Source organism: Poeciliopsis prolifica, unplaced genomic scaffold (assembly GCF_027474105.1).
Source record: "Poeciliopsis prolifica strain line A6 unplaced genomic scaffold, Auburn_PproV2 SCAFFOLD004, whole genome shotgun sequence".
In the NCBI taxonomy this organism is placed as follows: Eukaryota; Metazoa; Chordata; class Actinopteri; order Cyprinodontiformes; family Poeciliidae; genus Poeciliopsis; species Poeciliopsis prolifica.
In genome coordinates, this window is record NW_026562379.1 from 1,885,965 (window position 1) to 1,904,649 (window position 18,685).

Sequence of the window (18,685 nt, forward strand, 5' to 3'; positions counted from 1 at the left end):
TTCCATCAAGATCGCTTTCCAAAAAAATTACAAAACCTTGGCACCAGGGATGTAAAATAAAATGATTGAGTCTTTTTTTCCCTCCTTTGTCAGAATTTTTTGTTGCGACACCAAAGTGTGGTGTTGGAGAGCTGCGTGTTTTATGTTTCCTGTGAAGATATGCCCCTGGCTATAGCCAAACATGCAGAAATTTAAACCAGCAGATCATTTTACATGTAACTGAAATCCTATAATTTGTGCAACAGTTCAGCACTTGGCGTCTAGTTAGGTTGTTGGGCACAAACATCAAGAGTATAAACAGTTTGGATAGGCAATGATGTTTATCAGCGGGCTTCGTGGGTTTTTGGGGAAAACTGCAGTCATGATTTTGCTGAATTATTGCTTTAATAATAGCAGCGAGAAACTCAGTTTTCTCAATCTGTTTTTACTTATCACCATCATGACATGTGGGGAAAAACTGTGATTCCTTCTGGTGCAATGACTGAGTCACCAAACTGAATGCTGAAATGAGTCTTGTAAAGATCACTTACAGTTTCTCCTCTGTATCTTGTAGTGATCACTTACCAAGAAGATCTAAAAAAAACCCAATCTTTTTAAAACCTCGTCGACTCTGTGTGTGTGTGTGCTGTGAACTAAATTTGACACAGGCTTGTGCTTGTGTCTTACCTCAGGGCAAGATGTATTTCTCCTTGTTTGGTCTGGATTTCCGCGTTAACTAGCGTTAAAAGCCAATAATGTTGCTGCTTAATAGTGTTGCTCCTACCAGTCCGTACAGACTCTGATTCTGCAAGCCTGACCTGTGCTGGCTGTGCTGCATTGTGTTAGCGCACTACAGCACTGGCTGGCTAGCTGCGCTTCTTTATCACAACCAGCAGGAAACAGGAAGGGAAAAGCCAGCTGCAAGGTCAGAGGTTACCATATAGCATGAGGGGGAAGGAGGACAAAAACGTAGTGTTCGAAAAAGGTTTGGCTTTTTGTTTTTCTTCTGCTGCGTTCGTGGTGAAAGGTCAAGTGAGAGAGAAACATATTCTAAACACACATGGCAGGTAAGAGTAGGTCACCAAACTTCTCTGTGTGGTGGTTGCCCACTCAGTTTGCATGGTCACTGCTGGCACAGGAGCTTAAATAGCAGTCACCGTTGTAGTGGTTGGCTGCTGAAGTGTTGGCCGCCGCCCAGTGTATACACAGCACAGAACTGCTATTGCGGGATGTAGAAGTGCAAGGACAGAGAGGGCTGAGACGGGCCTTAAGCCTGTCCTATACAAACCCTAACTTTTATCATCATTACATGTTCTCATAACCATACAGGTCTGGCAATTTGCTATGATTAATGGATTCTTTGCATTGAAATCAATTTGATATGCATTTACTGTTCATGTTTACTGCAAAATCTTTTCTTTTATGTGGCTGAATCTATTAAAGTGCTTGGAGTGAAAAGGATTCCTAAATGTAAGATGTCTTTTGTTGGTATGTGCTCAACAGAAGGCAGTCATCTCTGGAAATTTAGATTTCAGCCTCAGATGAAGTCAGATTAGGTGATTATGTAATAAGTCTAACAGGTGTGCAGATTAAAGCCCATTCCTTTTCAAGCCAGTTCTTCATTTCGTGTAATATTCTGTTAAAAATATTCAAAGTGATCTCATGGACTGTGCAGATCTGGTGTTGGAGACATCTGGAACAGACTGTGTACTTGATACTAGACTACTGTTTGCTTTCGCAGGCCCTCAGATTGGCTCAGAGTTGACATGTACCATCACATGGGATGAAAATTCATTTCTGTCAAATTATGTGGTGTTTTTTGGGATTGTAAGCTTGAACGGCTCTATTTGTCATCTATTTGTACACATTCACACAAAACTAATAAATGAGCAGTAAGCCTTTTTTTGTTCTTTTTTTGACTGATCAGTTCTGTGGCTCTACTTCCTTTTGAAGCTTCCTCTGCTTCTGTTTGTATGGTAACTTCACTGAATTTTTAATAACAGTTCCTGCCGTGTGTCTCACGAAGGAAACATCTAAGTGCTGGTGTTGTGTGGAAGCTGAGTTTATCCAGTGAAAACTAATGTTTGTTTTTTTTTTAAAGGGAAAGAATAGTGTGTACATTCCAGTGGGATTATTGAGGTGGCTTTAACAATTATCTGTTCAAAGCAACATTTAAAAGTTAATGTTTATTTGATCCGTTAAGCCGCTCTATCTTTCAGAGAGCTACTTTGCCTTGCAAAAGCATTTGTATCCTTTGAACCTTTTTGCATTTTGTCACTTTACAACCACAAACCTCATGGGATTTTTTGAGGGGTAATACTTAACAAGGTAGAAAGGGCAGTCATAGATGATGTTCTTAATATTTTACCTAAAAAAAAACAAAATCTAAAATTAGTGGCAAGTAGTGGTATTTAATTCTGTTTCTTTTGATACCCTAAAATAAAGTCTTTGTCAACAAACTGCCTTCAGACCTCGCCTTATTTGTAAGTTATCTTTTTAAGTCTAATTTAGCGGTTCTGTGAAAGCCTCAGAGAGTACATCAGTGGGCAAATGGTATCATTTGCCCACCAATTTGGGGAGGAAGTCACAGATAAAATGGGCAATGACACAATATCTCAGAGTTCAGACATCATGCAGAGGACGTTTTAGTATAGAAGATGTCACAACTGCAAACCAACCAAGACGGAACAAAGTCAAAGGGTATCACGTTTCCCAGATCAGAAAGAAATTGAATTAAAAAATACATATATATGGAGAAAGTGGGAAGTAGGTCAGTTATTCTATATTGGTCCATTTTTGTGACATAGTCCTGCCTATCACACATTAGAAAAATATAACTTTATTGACATGACTCACTGCATGGTACTAGCTATAGCTGCTAAGAGGCGCTGTTCTAATGTTCTAGTTACTAATGTACATCAGTAACTCGTCTTTCCTCTGCCTACATCCCCCAGAATGCTGTGCGATTCTGGACTGGAGTTCAGTGAAATTATTTAACATTAATGATGTCTTACAAAGGTCCCAGAGAGAGTCTATACCCAGATCCAATTGAGATTCTGTGGCAAGGCTTCAACATAAATTAAATTGTTGTCCATCCAACGGTCTAGGCATTAGGCTATGATTAAAAGAAGAACGGGCAAAGCAAATTTTCTCTCTAGAAGTTGGTGAGACACGCCCAAAAAGACTCAATTGTTGTGAACTGTTCAGTGTTTACACAGTGACCTGAAGACAAATGCATGGCAGTGTTATTTGTGATTTTGAAACAACTGTTTCCATCTACTTAGTGCTACTTTGTATTTGTCTGTTACATGAAATATGCTGAAGTAATGCAAAAAAAGTTGAAGGAGTATAAGTATGTATGTGGGAAGCTAATAAACTATACTTAGATTTCAGTCCAGACTATGTGCATCGACCAAGGGAGAATCTGATGAATAAGAAATGATATCAAATGGAGGGTTCCTAATTGTTGGCAGCCTGCATGAATGTTTCAAAATCAGGGAGGCTGTGAGTGGATAAACACACTTTAACAGAATAGATACAACATCTGTTACAGAGGTGAGATGAACGAACAAACCTGAAAGGGGGAACGAGGGTTTTGGTTTTGGAAGAAAGCAGATCACAGTGGGAGGTTGTTGTAGAGTAGATAAAAGCATGCAGAGGTGGAATGGATGAGATGATGGCTTTAAGGCTGAGTAACACTGACGCATCCAGGGAGCAGAAGAAATGGAGGGTCGTCTGTCCTGTGGAGGTTTTACTGCCGAAGACACACTCACCATTTATGAGTAAACTCTTGAGGTAAAGAAGCTCTTGCCGGAAGAATCACAAGTTCATCCTAGTATTTCTGAGTAGTTGATCGGCTAATTTGTTTCTGGGCATTACCGACGAGTGCAGGCAACTTACTGTGGCTGGATTCAGCATAAAGTCAGTTCTGTAGAGTCTAAGTGGAAGAAAAACTTCAAAGTGTTAGACAGTGAACTTCACAAGTGTTCACTGGTTTGAAAATCATTTACTAATGAGAGGCTTTTCCAGTTTTATATGCTTCCCTGACAAGCGCAGTACTTTTTTCCCCTGCAATAATTGTTTTAATGCATTTTTGTTTTCTGTCCTTCCTCATTCATTCTTTGCACCCCTCCCCTCCTCTTGCTGGGCGTGTGCTGTGGTGCGAGGCAGCTGCAGCGTTTTCAGCGCCGACTGTCTCGTGCATGTCAATTCAGCCTGCCAGCTCGGTCTCGGGGCTGCTCTTTTAATCTTCACTTTTTCAGCACAGAGTGCTGTACTAAAGTGTGGTCTGTCATTGTCAGCATGGACTCTCGCTTCTTATTCTACTTCTTATGACAGTTCTCTCTTGCTCTTCTTCTAGTTTGCTCTCTTCTCAGCTTCCTTGTTGTGTCATCTTTATTTTCCGCTCCAACCCATCAGTCACTTCCTCCTCTCTGCGCTTGTTGACCAGCCCTGTTGAAACTGAGTCAGAACTGAAAGACCCTGCAGCCTCAATTTCTAATTCATCCTGTGAGCTGATTCATACGTCCGTGGGAGCCCTGCTGCATTTTGTGGGACGCTTTTAACGAGGAGAAACTTCAAATAGAAACTCAGCCTTCAATTTTATGTTTTTATTTGTTGCTTGAATATTGTAACCCTTAATCTCTCTGGATTTTTCGTCATCTAGTCACTTGTATGAGTGTTTGGTGTGTGTAGATGTCACATTCAGTGGGTACAAAAAGTCTATACACCCTGTTAAATTGCTTGATTTTGACCAGTAAGGGGTGCTATGTAAATAGGTTACTTCCTTTTCAAAACTTTTGATAAGGAAGTGACCTTATCAAAAGGTCAATATAACCTTCAAAGGTTATATTTGACCTATAACCTGTAAAGCTAGGCTGAAAAACAGATTTTTTTTCAGACTGAGAATTAAAAAATTAAAAATAAAAAAACATAACAAAACTTGGTTAATATGAGTGCATACCTGGGTGACTGCATTCAGAACAAATCACTATTTTAAAACTCATTTTAAGTAGAAGACCTGCAGAAAGCTTTCATTGCAGCAAAAGGACTGAGTGGACAAAAAGTGTCAGTCATTTGCTTTGTTTAAAAGTTAGTTGTGTGGCTTTGTGTATTTGGTTAATGCAGAAAACAAACCTTTTATGTTTTATTCACTTATTAGATACTGTAATTTATCTATTTCACTTCTTTATTTAAGTAATTGTAACTGGGTTTTTTTTTTCGTTACATGTCATTCATAATGCACGTGTGCAACTGGGTAAAAAAAAAAAGTCACATGTGATAGCTGTCATTTTATTCATGTGGATTTGACATAAAACTCAAAATGGCATTTAATGTACCAATACCAGCAGATGAAAAATCAATACTTTGTGAGAAAAGAATATTGGTAAATATTGTAGGGTTGATTAAATTACACAGTCCTATTTCTTGCTGTATTTAGCGACATTTCATGCAGAAAAATTGGTATCGGTTAAAATCGGAATCGGCATGTTAGGCTTTTTGAAAGATTGGTAGTCACCGATCAGCCAGAAAACTGCAATTGGTGCACCCCTGTTTTTTATATGTCTGAGCTATCAGGATGGGTGACAGAAAAACAGGCAGAAAATCATTCAAGCCCCTCGTAAACATATTTAAAGTCAACCAAAAGCACTTGCGGGAAAATGTGTTCTAGTCTGAGTCAAAGTTTGGACCTTTTGTCTCTGACTGCAATAGGAATGTGCAGAAACACAGTGAAGTGTGATGGTGATTCATGCTTTGAACATATTGTTTTTTATATTCGTCTTTTACTGGGTGGAGGGGATTATGAGCAATTCAAAATACCAGTGTTCAGACTTATCATATCAACCCAGAGCATAGATCCAGAAAAATGTCAAAGTTATGTAATGACCCAGACATAGCCCAACACTAAATAGATTAATAATGTGGTAAGATTTATAGAGGGGTGTGCCGAAAAGATTTTCTCGTAATTTGACAAATCTAGATTTTGGCAAAGAATGAGAAAATTGTCCCAAATTAAAAAGTTCCATGCTGATAGAATCCTATCCAAAAAGAACCCAAAAAGTTTTTCTCTTATATTCCACAGTTTGTAGGTCACATCAAAAGGGAAAAAGTTAATCTGTCACGATCTTATAAAAGTCTTCTAACCTAGAAACTTGACACCACAAATGTTAAGAGACGCAAACCCCCAGAAGCGCTAATAACTAGTTTTTACTGGCAGCTTTCACAACTTCCATAAATCTGCTGCAGCCATATTGGACACACAACTGAGGGTTGACTGTGGAGCTCCAACTTAATGGGATGCTCTTTCCCTACTGGGAACTCTGAAAATCCCCCTCTAGACTACAAAACAACCCAAAATCAGTTGTTCTTTTGGCCTTCTGAAGCAAAGATGTTAAGTTTGCCTCACAAAATAAAAAGTAACATGTTATTAAAATGGATGGCACAAATGTTCCAGGCATTTGTTTAATGCCTATTAAATCCTATTATATCTAATCACAACTGAATGTGCCAACATCTTTGATGTGGTCCATTTATGGCCAGTGACTGCCAACAGTTCAGTTTGTGTCAGCTGTTCCAGCCCTATTCAAACCATCTGTGAAAAAATTAAAGTTGTTTGGTTGTTGGAGGACACACAGTTCTTGCCATCTTTATTTACAAAGCCACCATTGAGGCTTAAATAAACTATATCAACTATAAGCATGTTGATTTACTTTTACGTTCACTGAGCCAAATTCCAGCAGTAGGGGTTTTTGTTTTTCGCCCAACAAAAGCAAACTTTATTTATAGCAATTTACTTGTATGATTTGGCAGGTTTTTTTCTTGTTATTTTTAGCGGCTCATTTCTGCTAAAATATAATGACAAACTGTCCATAGACTGTGACGGTTTCTCAGTTTTGTGTTTTTTCTGGTAATATTCACAAATGACCAGTTAGGACGTAATGTGCCACAAAAATATTTACCCATTTTCATCCAAATAAAAATTTTCTGAAACTAAGCAAATTTTAACGTCAGACAAAGATACACCGAGTAAAAAGCTGTTTTAAATGTTGGTAGATTTGAATGCTTGCCTTATCATTCAGTGTTTGTTTAAATTAATTCATTGTGTGTTTCTGTTTTTGGATTCAACAAGTTTAGATGTTTACTGAAAAATGGTGATGGTGATATACTTCTGGTGATCTTTTAAGAAAAATCCACTGATTTTAAAAATTTCTTTTTTTTTTTTTCTTTTCCACTTTTCAGACGAAACCTCACCAAGCTGTCGTTGATCTTCAGTCACATGCTGGCTGAGCTGAAAGCCATTTTCCCCAATGGCCTGTTTCAAGGTGACAACTTCCGCATAACCAAAGCTGATGCTGCAGAGTTCTGGAGGCGCGCCTTTGGGGACAAGTAAGAACCATCGTTTTTGTCTTTTTATGGTGGAGTTATTCATGTAGCACAGGTATAACCCATATGGACCTAAAATGTGTCAGTATATGTACTGGTATTTATTGCAGTGATAAAGTTACCAGTAAAAACTTGCTAGTTCAGCACAGTCTTATTGTATATAGATCCTAAACCAAAATGGTGTTCTAAAAATAAACATCAGCTAGACTATTTGAGCTCACCGGCCACATTTAAGAAGAAGTTAAGAAAAGTGATGACGGTATGAGTCAGCAAAAAGTCAGATTTTGGGGGTTTGGAAACATCTTCAGCGAGTTTATTATTACAGTATGAAAATGATATTGGAACCAAATGATATCCTCCCCAGCTTTGCTCTAACGTACCTGTCTTTAATCAAATTGTCTACAAAGAGGCAGATTCCAGACTGTTTTTAAAAGCACAACAGGGAGCCATCACAACATTTGCACTTATGCATTAGATAACATTAAGTTCAGCCACTGTTCAATGTAGCCATGGACATTTCAGCAATTCAGTTAGTGTTCACATAACTCTTGTTATACCATAGCGTTTCCATAGCATTTCAATTTTTCCTCTATTATATTTCCAATGAGAATTAAGTGAACTGGACAACAAGATGAATTCAGTTCATTCTAGTAAACTTTTATAACATTAGTTTACAACATCACAAAACAAATGGATACGATTTATGTGATTACAAAAACAAAATCCAGTGAAGAGTAAACTCTATTTAGTTTATTCAATTATAGTCATATTGTACAGTTCAATTAATTCAGAATATAGAAGTGGTAAACTTCAGTTGATTGTGTAGCGGTCTAGTGACTCTCAGATGTTTGCTTCAAGTCACTGACATTACAGCAATCTCTCCTCCTGTGAAGAAAGTTGCGACAGTGGAGAGGAAGGTTGTTCCTGTCAACTTCCTCCTGACAGGAACAACCTTCCAGTAGAACCAGGCTCGGGATGAGCAGGCTTCTGCAGAGTCAAGAACTTATTTTCACATTACAGCAGACTACTAATCCGGATTTAAAACAAGACTGGAACTGTTTTAGCTTGTTTTTTAAGCGTAAGCTTTAAGCACAACGTTATCCAAAGCTCTTGTAAATGTATGATTGTCGGTCTGTTCCCAGAACCATTGTGCCTTGGAAGGTGTTCCGACAGTCTCTCCATGAGTTTCATAACATCAGCTCTGGTCTGGAGGCCATGGCTCTCAAATCCACCATAGATCTTACCTGCAACGATTATATCTCAGTGTTTGAGTTCGACATCTTCACTCGGCTATTCCAGGTAGAAACTCCACACAAACATGCTATGCACCTTTCAAGTATTTTTAAAAAAAAGTCATTTATTCATCAGTATTCTTGTCCAGTCATGAAATGGAAGTTAAAACGCCCCTCCTACATTTTGTGAAACATTATTGTACCTTTTGATTTTCATTTGCTTACACAATTTTGTTGATTTTTTTTTTTAGTTTTGCATATACATATCAGGAAAAAATAGTAAACATTGAAATATTGACAATCCTAAATACAAGCTGTTAAATTCAAGATATTTTCACACTTTGTTACAAGCAATAACATTTTGTCACAAGTTTATATTGCACATGCATGGGTTGATGTTGAACAGCACATATACATTTTTTCATCAGTATTAAAATAAACGTGTTACAACTGTTAAAAATAATGGTAAGAAAAGGCCCTAGTAAACATGCTTACCTTTCTAAGTTACACACGTCTTCTTGTATCATAAACCACTGTTATGCTGTAGTGTCATTTATCCCTGGGTGACATTATCCCTTGGAACTTGTGCGCAAAGCTCTGACAGGCTTAATGAAGCCTAAACAGATTAGACGTTTCCTCCCCCAAACAAAAAAAGATCTCCTCTTAACCTCCTCAGACTCGGAGGAAGTAACTCCGAGACCATTTTGTTCTTAACCTATTGACACTGTGTAAAAGATTAGTAGTAGTTGTATATTTATGTAAAATAATGTAAAAGTGTGTGCAGCATAAAGAAAACCAAAAATTAAAAGTACAGTTTGTTCAATTAACATTTTTTGTGAAAGTTGTTTGAGCAAGATGGTGTATAATTAGGTTAGCATGAGGCCTGCAAGAAGAAATGACGCACTCTGACTGAACAAGACAGTTCAGTCGCTTCCTGTGTGGGAGAACTATAAAAAACAAGCCACGAGTTTTAATATAAGCTGATTTGTCCGAGCCACAGGAAACATTTAATCTCATTGCTGAGAACACCTGAAGCCTTTTCCATGTCCCTGTTGGGTTCATGAATGTCCATTCATGCCTAAAATACTTTCACTGACTCAACAACTCAATGGATTTGTGTCAAAATGTCCACTTTAAGGTCACTCATGTTTGAAGACATGATTTTACATATGAGGCCTGGTTATTACAGGTTTTTAAAACTAAGTACATCCTCACATGAACAGCGTCACTTCTCAAACTTGTTATAAAAGGCCAAAAATGAACATGTAAAAAGGAAGTAAAAAGAAAGCAGTTTTCTCCTAAGAGCCAGTCCAAGCAACTTTTGGAGTCATGCAGTTATGTGCTTTAATATTTTAATATGCTAAGTGATCTATTTGAAGCTCAAGATGGCACTTGGCTTTCTGCAGTTTCTCTGGGCATTGCTTATTCTGGATAAGTGGTGAACTCGTTGAAAAGGCGGGGTCATAAATACTCTTTTTCCTCATTGTAGAATGACAGAATCCCAAAGTTTACCAATGGCCCACTCAGTTAAAATGTGTCATATACATTAAAGCCTCGAACATTCAAATGGCTTAACTGGTGTTTGAAACTTCAGCAAGATTTACAATCTTCTTTGGAACCCACGGCTCGATTCTGGCTGCATATTTTAACCACTAAAACCACTAAAAACTGGGCCTGCGTCAGAAATCCAATCCTTGTAGGTTTTGAATTTTTGCTTGGATTGAAACCAGTGAGTCCAGAAGACCACCTCAAAAGCCAACTGTGCCTTTGTTTGTCGGTGTTTGTATAACTTTGATCATGTGTAGAAAATACACAGTTCAAATTAAAGCTCAAGCTTTTTCTTTTAAACTCCTAGTGGTATGATGTATCATAAGGAACTTTAAAACGCATAAAGTCCTAAATCAACGTGAATAATGAGGGCATGTAAACTTTCCGGCCTGAATTGCGTATAGTTTGATTTACGGACAGTATGGAAAATCTCTCTTTTACTTCATCGTGTGCCTTTAAACTCTGCAAGCTCATCTACCATTAAACATAATGACTCTGGCTGGATCCGCCTATAAATCCCACTGATGTCCACTGAACAAAACCCATGCGTGTTGCAATATGCAGCATTTCTCCTTACTCCATTTCAGCTCTTTAGTACTGTGTCCATTCACTCACACATTATGACTCACTCTGCCTTTCTCCTATGACCGTTCTCTCTCTCTCCCTCTCTCTGTGTGTGTGTGTGTGTGTATGCCTGTGTGCGTGGGCAGCCTTGGTCATCCCTGCTGCGAAACTGGAACAGCTTGGCTGTTACTCACCCAGGGTACATGGCCTTCCTCACATATGATGAGGTCAAAGCTCGGCTGCAGAAATTCATCCACAAGCCTGGCAGGTGAGAACCACTCTGTGCACAAACACATCTAGAAGACAAATAACATCCATCATATGAAGAAAAGTTTCGGCTTTTGTTTCCTTTGACTTGTTTCTACTGACTATTGCACAGACGCAGGTTTGCTGTCGCTCTCAGATCTTATTTTTAATGAAGCTCCTTCATCGGTCCATGTTTGCATCAAGTATCACAGCTTAAATCCTGGTGACGGATTCTTAAGCCTTACATGCTATATTTTGTGTGGGTGTGTTTGGAGCTGAGTCCAAAGAGCCCAGGGCGGCGTGGCGCTGGTACCTTACATCAATGGCCTGATTGTGCATTGGAAGTTGATGTCACTCTTCAGGCCTGGCCAGCTTAAGGCCACATCAACACCAGAGCACTTACTGGTCGATGTAAAAGCTGCTTTTTACACTTCAATCCAGTGCAATCCAGAGCTCCCAAATGGCCGTGCTTTTTTGTCTTTTTTTGTTTTTCTGTCCAACTAGCTGTAGTGAGCTGATGCAAGTCTTTTCTTGCTAGCTTACATCAGTCACAAAATGCTTCAAACCCATCCTGCTTCACTGTCTCAGCGAGACCAGTTCAACTTTATTTCTTCCTAATAATAAAAGATTTCCCAACTTGAGGCTAGACGGCACATCAAGCCCAGAAACCTCAGGCTCTTGCTGACTCATCTGAAGCTCCTCTTTCACTTTGTTTTATTGTTAGATTTCCTCTTTCTGTTTTCATGTTTCAAAACAGGTTTTTTTTATTATTGAAAAGTTTCAGCAAAGTGTATCAGAGTCACATCCTCTTTTTCTGTTTAGGCTTAATCACATTTTATAATGATGTGATTAAGTTTATGTTTATATTTAATATAAACTTGTAAAACTTGCGTTGATTTTATTAAATGTCTTAGCCACAGCGAGCACTTTCTCTAGGGAGCATTGTAAGTTGTTCTTAATTCATTGCCAGCTGATGTCTTCACATTTAAAAACAAGAGTTCTTTGTTGTATGTCCCAATAGGCCAGATTATTGTTTTAACTGTTGATTTATAATAGTAACAGTACTGTCTCATCTTTCTTGTTGCTGTATTTAATTTTGCAGAAACCTTATATTTTTTTAAACATAACATAAAGCACTAATAAAACCGATAGTGTCGTTATTACATGTCAACCCCTGAACATTGAATCTTCATAGTGCAATCAGTACTTATAAAATCCCAGTGTTAGTTACAAAAAATGGAACTATGTTCAATTGTACAGCATACATCTCACAGTAACTTCAGAAACATCAAATTATTTGACTGGGTAATAAACAAATTGTCATCCAGAAAGAAAATGCAACTAGGATAGTTTAACTTTGTTTCAAGTTAATTAGCCTCTACAGTCGATAAATGTGAACACAAAGACTGAATCCAGCAATTGAATCAAAAAAATGGTTCAACAAAACTGTCCTTTCATTTAGATTAATGTGAATGTGAAAGAAATAAAGGTTACGTTTCTACCACTAATCTGGACCATAATTCACAAATAACTGTATTCAGTAGTTTGTCTTATAATCTACGGAGCTCCATGCAAAAGTTTTGCAAGGGAACGCAAAAGAAAAAAACATTCCCCATGTCCCCTACGGGGCTCCGTAATAATCCTTGATCAGTTTGTGTACTCATATTACTTGTCTTCAGTGTCTGGTATTTATTTGTATACTTTTTTCAAATGACTTGATACATTTTCGTCTCTCTCCCCAGTTACATCTTCCGACTGAGTTGCACTCGACTGGGCCAGTGGGCCATCGGTTACGTGACAGCCGATGGGAATATTCTCCAAACCATTCCCCACAATAAGCCCCTCTTCCAGGCCCTCATTGATGGTTTCAGAGAAGGCTTGTAAGTTCCCTTTTTGTTTGACTAATTTATATCTGTTGTGGTTTTTTTATCTAGATTTCTGAGCTTTGTCTCTGCATTCAGTTTGTACCCTTCAGATCTTCCCTGTTGTTGTTTTTTTTTCCTTGTCATTTCTTTTGTTGTTCTATTAAGTGTGTCTCTGTGTGAACTTGGTTACCCCCTTTCTTTGGAGCCTTCGATTGAATCTGCCTCTCAGCTTCAAGTGAATCCAGGCATATCATCTAGCTCGCCACCGCCAACCCTCTCGTCACCACACTGTTATCATAACCAGAGCAGAACCATTGATTTCTAATGCGGACCTCAGTCGGTGGTTTATCCGGCTGGCTTGAAACCCGTCTTTTCCTGCCAGTGGTGATTCTTGTGTTTAATGAAAACTGTGTTTGGCCTGTCCTAACCTGCAATCAAACTCCGATTTGAGCTGGGAAAGCCTGTAAAGTATACGGCCTATGTCTACAAAACATTTATCAGATGGTAATTACAGCGTCCAACTCATTTGTAAAATTGTCTTGTACTGTATATGCAGCAACTTGCGCAAAGTAAATGAACTCAACAGATGTTTTTATCACCGCAGCTTGTTGGGTACACAAGTGGTATAATCACTGTAATAACAATAATTAGTTTTAAATTAAAACAATGTTTTGTGTGGGTACATTTTCATTTTGTTTTTCGTACCCCCAGCTATTTATTCCCAGATGGCCGGACTCAGAACCCCGACCTGACGGGTCTGTGTGAGCCTTCACCTCAAGACCACATTAAAGTCACACAGGTGAGAGCCATGCACATACCAGACTGTGTCTGTGTTTACCCAGAACTCTTTGTTGGAGGGTTTTTTTGTGTATTTACGTTGCCTTTTATTATTTTATTAAAAATGGTTTATTTCAAGAAAATATATCTTCAACAGTGCTTTGAGAGACTGAGTACCACAATCAAATATAATCTAAATAAAACTGAGATAAAAACACAGTCAATAATTAAACACAGAATTACACATGCCAAGTGACTTTGCTGTAACACCTAAATAGAAAGTGCATACTGTTCTTGCAAAAAATAAATAAATCTACATTGTACTTCTTTTCCCTTTAAATACTTGTGTTCATTAGATTTAGTTTATTAAGGATAGTCCTTTATTAATCTCACTCTGCTGCTATTACAGCAGCAGAATACCAAAACATACCCATTTGAATATGAAACTATCAAAAAATAAAATGAGCAACTATATGACAGTACCTGCAGCTAAAATGAAATAAAAATTAACTAGACACGTTTTATTTATTTATTTTTTTAAATAAAATCTTAAGAAGAATTGTGCAAACAATAAACATGTTTAATGCATTAATTTCCAGTTTTATTTAAATGACTGCTTATACAAATTATGTCTTCATGTATTGAATTGTGGCTTTTTCGGTCCTCAAATTTCAGTGTCTGTTTCCTTCAGAAAGACAAAGAATTATTTTTTCTTTCATTTTTTGTTTCTCATTTAGTACATATAAACTTTAAGGTTCACAACATTTTTAGCGAGAAAGCTGCATAACGGAAATGTATGAAAAGCAGTTTTTGCCTCGGTTCTTGTCGACCTTATCTCTGCATCAGCGCAGAACCGAAACTCGGCGTACGTCCCCTGGCTCTAACTGATCGCTCCCCCTCCTCCCAGGCTCTGCTCAGCAGGATCTCAGTTCTCTGTGATGTTACTGTCTTCTCATGGCTTTTTTTTTTTTTTTGTTCTCGCCCTCAGGAGCAATATGAGCTGTACTGTGAGATGGGCTCCACTTTCCAGCTCTGTAAAATCTGTGCGGAGAATGACAAAGATGTGAAGATCGAGCCTTGTGGTCATCTCATGTGCACTTCCTGTCTCACCTCCTGGCAGGTACAAGAGTGGGAGGAAGCAAAGGGTTTTGAGTTGGTGGGCTTGCATGTCACAGGTGATGGTTAGCGCTCTTACACCACTCTGGAAGAGTGTAGCTTTGAGTTCATCTTTCCAAGTACGAGTGGGTAAAATAAACTGTGGCACAATGTTTGCATTTGCACAGTGTTCCATATTTATTTTCATGACTCATTCATTTTATTTTATTTTTCTTATATTTATAATTTTTTTCACAGCTCATTATTTTCATTGCTCATAATTTTTTACTATTGTTTTTTTATTTTTTTCTTCGTTATTTTATGTACAGATATTCCTTTCATCTCCATTGTTCCTTAGCCTTTAGTTGGACAAATTAAAACTTCGGTGTTGGCCGAACCTTTTGCCTGCTTTGGGTTTTGAGTTACAGACGTGAATGAAAGGAAAATGCACTCTATCAAAAACAGACGGTGGCTTTTCTCTGCTTGTCTCATCTATCTGGCATAATATTTAAAGCTGGATTTGGTTTCTGTTTTTTATGTTGTTGTTTTATTTATTTATTTATTTTTTACCAAACAACTCTTCTGTATGTAGTAGAACATAATTAAGTCTGCGTTTATTTGTTGTACGTTCTAAGCTCAAGCTGAGTTAACTTTGTTTAGGTGGAAAAAAGAAACCCACTGCAGAATCAAAAGCTAACTTTAGCTTTCATGATTTGTGTAACATCCGAATAATAAAACCCAAGTAAACATTTTTTATTCGCCTTTCCCAAGCCAAGTGTCTTCTGGGAAAAATCTATAAATCTGTTTTTGGAAATGGAAAAGCTGTATCGTCATTCCAAGGTGGATTTACTGAAGAGCTCTTCAGCATGTTGATAAAGTTTCCAGCTTCTTGTCAGCTTGTCTTTACTCCCCCTTTCTGCCTGCGCTCCAGGAGTCGGAGGGTCAGGGAACGGGATGCCCCTTCTGTCGGTGTGAGATTAAAGGTACAGAGCCGATTGTCGTAGATCCTTTTGACCCCAAGGACAACAGCGGGGGCTCAAGTCGGGCCGCCATGGGAGCCGGGGGAGCTCCATCGCCAAGCTATGACGACGACGACGATGACAGACTTGAAGACCCCCACCTGGTAATGAGCAAACTTGCTGGCACAAAGGTAAGATTGTGGAAAAAGATTGAGGTAATTAATTTTTTGTTGTTGTAATGAAAGCCCACAAGGGACTCTTCAAACCAATCTCTGTGTAGATAAAACACATTCTCACTTGTCATGTCTTCCTTTTCTGAGCTGAAAGCTCACATCTTTGGCCTTTCATCTCCATTGTTCCTGTTGCTAAAGAAGCAGCTTTTTTGAGTTAGAAAAGTTCAACATGTTTTATTGCCTTTGAGAAAATCTGTATACACTCTTTGTTTACAACCTGAGCTGCTTTGAGGTAACTTGATTATCATCTGATCGAGACTTTTCAGCAACTTCTGTACATGTAGTCATATAAAATATGACTATAATATGTGTTGGAACCATTTAATTTTTTTCTGCAAGTACGACAGTGACGTCAATGGATTGGATTTCATGGTTGCCTCTCTTGTCTCATCCAGGTGGAACGCCCCCCATCACCCATGTCCATGCCCCCTCAGTCATCTCTTCCCCCAGTGCCTCCCAGACTGGACTTGTTACCACACAGACCTCCAAACCCTCCTGGTGCCTCTAGTCCCGGGGCCACCAGTAAGGTAGCCAATTCATTTCAGTTCATTTGTACAGCACCAATTAACAGAAAAATGACTTCAGTCAAATTCTACGTACATTCCAATTGATCCTCTTTGTCAACAGTATAATAAGCTCAGTTATTCAAAGTGTTGATCATTTTCATCCAACGCCTTAGTTCAGATTAAAAATACAGTGTTGACTAATTACACAGATTTGGCATTATGAAACTGTCAGGGTTATATTAGTCTAAGGTTTTAAGAAAAATAAGTTCATCTTTAATTTGTTTATTTTATTCCTGCATATATACAAACTATTCACTATTGTTGTGATCCATTATCAGTTTTAATGCTCAACTCTCGGTCGAACCAGTTTTAAACACCTCCAAGCTCCTATCGTAGCAATTTCACATATCTTAACAGTTCTTGTTTTTAACTTCCTGTTTGGTTCAAATTCAGATAATTTACTCTGTTAGAGCAATACAAACCAGTCACATAGACTATCTGCATACATTTTTGTGAAATGCAACTCCAATTATTTATAAAAAATTTGGCTTCTTGCAGCTTTTTTTTGTAGAACTGTATGTAAAAGATTGAAAGAAAGTGCAGAGTATGTAGCTGAAAATACTTTGGTGCAGTGCTACTTGACACACTGAACTAGTATTTCTCCACATCAAAAACAAATATATTTTTTTACTTTTTCCCTGTTACTCTAATAAAAAAAAAACTTATGCAAATGAGGGTTTTGACTCTTATTTTCTCTTACTCGAATACCACAGCTACATGTCTTTGCTTATAAACAGAAAGTGCAGTTGGAAGATTAATTTTTTTCCCCCCTTGCTGTCATTCATCTTAATCCTCCTGATGATTGATGGTTTTCCTTCTAAGCTGATTATTTCCTGCATTGGAAAATAATTTTCTTTGGCTTTTGGTCTTTCTGGTGTTTCATCTAAAAGACCTCCTTCCATCTCTGTCGTCCCTCCAGGCGGCATCACATCACAAAGACAAGCCTCTTCCACTTCCCCCTGCACTGCGGGATCTCCCTCCGCCCCCTCCTCCAGACAGACCTCACACAGCCGGGGCGGCTCCAGAAGCTCGGCATCCGAGGCGGCCCCTACCCTGCACACCAGGGGAGCCCCTTCGAGATAAGCTCCCTCCCACTCCCCCGAACCGTCCTTTGGCTGACTGGAACTCCAGACCTGTTCCCAAAGCTCCAACCCCCTCTTCTTCATCATCTTCACCATCCTCCTCATCCACCCACGTGCCCAGCCTGGGGTGCGACCTCAGAGCAGGTGTCAGAGAGCTCTCCAACAGACACTCCCTCCCCTTGGCGCTGCCCTCTGCGCTGGACAACCGCGTGGACTCTCAGAAGAACAACAGCTCCCTCAGTCTGGACCACCAGCTGGTCAGAACCACCACACACACATTAAACATCTGATTTGTCTGATGTTTGTAAAAATTGTTCACTAAATACTTTGGATAGAATTTCCTAAATATAGACTTATTTTTGATGGGTCATTCATGACTAGAGCTTCCATAAATTTAGTCTTTAGCAGCCCAAGATTTATTTCTTGATGTCTTTTTTAATCATTAAACAGTTTAAACAATTGTTCTTTATGTTTCATACCATTTTTTGATGGTACTAGATTTTATTAGAAAAAGTTGATGAATGCTAGGTAAAAATTATACAGTAATTGTTCCTAATCTGCCTGTTAAAACTAAACTTGGCACATTTTTAAAAATTCTATGAAAGTGGCTGAAGCCAAGAAACACGGCCGAGTGTGGAGATGATTTTTGGAGGGGACAAAAATCATCTCTTGTGCAATATGAACACTCTGTGTTCATATTGCACAAGTCACATATTTGCAAAGCTGATTGACGCACTGAATCGGTGTTTGTCACAGTCAAACTCACTCTTCCAACTTCTGACTCACCTCGGGACCGGGCCTTGTGTCTGAATGAGGTGGTTTTATACTTGATCTCAAAATATTGGCAAATTAAGCAAACTTGCACAAAAATTTCAAAATTCACTCAGAAACTTAAAGATAGAACTTTTTTTTTAAAACTGAAACATTTATTACTATAGCTGGCTAAAACCTGTTTGTAAACATGGACACAGTTTTGTGAATTACTTTTTGCCTTATTTAGGTCAATGTCTAAACAAAGTTATTAATCAAATTTAAGGGATTTTTCATACACTTTAGCCATCAATGAAAATCACTTCTGTGGCTACAGCTGTGTAGCATCCTGCACTTAAGCGTGCAAACTGATTTCACAAACATTTGTGAAATAAAGGGTCATTTT

At 38.4% G+C, this 18,685-nt stretch overlaps 1 protein-coding gene across 2 annotated transcripts in view; it reads left to right on the forward strand.

Moving 5' to 3' along the window:
* The window catches only part of cbl (Cbl proto-oncogene, E3 ubiquitin protein ligase), a 43,112-nt gene that overhangs the window by 15,065 nt on the left and 9,362 nt on the right, over nt 1-18,685 (forward strand). For both annotated transcript variants that reach the window (XM_055029087.1, XM_055029088.1), the window contains exons 3-11: nt 7,219-7,365; nt 8,505-8,661; nt 10,853-10,974; nt 12,695-12,832; nt 13,529-13,616; nt 14,583-14,714; nt 15,621-15,839; nt 16,277-16,408; nt 17,367-17,786. In XM_055029087.1, coding sequence (XP_054885062.1) covers nt 7,219-7,365; nt 8,505-8,661; nt 10,853-10,974; nt 12,695-12,832; nt 13,529-13,616; nt 14,583-14,714; nt 15,621-15,839; nt 16,277-16,408; nt 17,367-17,786 — 1,555 coding nt within the window. The remainder of the gene's footprint in view (nt 1-7,218; nt 7,366-8,504; nt 8,662-10,852; nt 10,975-12,694; nt 12,833-13,528; nt 13,617-14,582; nt 14,715-15,620; nt 15,840-16,276; nt 16,409-17,366; nt 17,787-18,685) is intronic.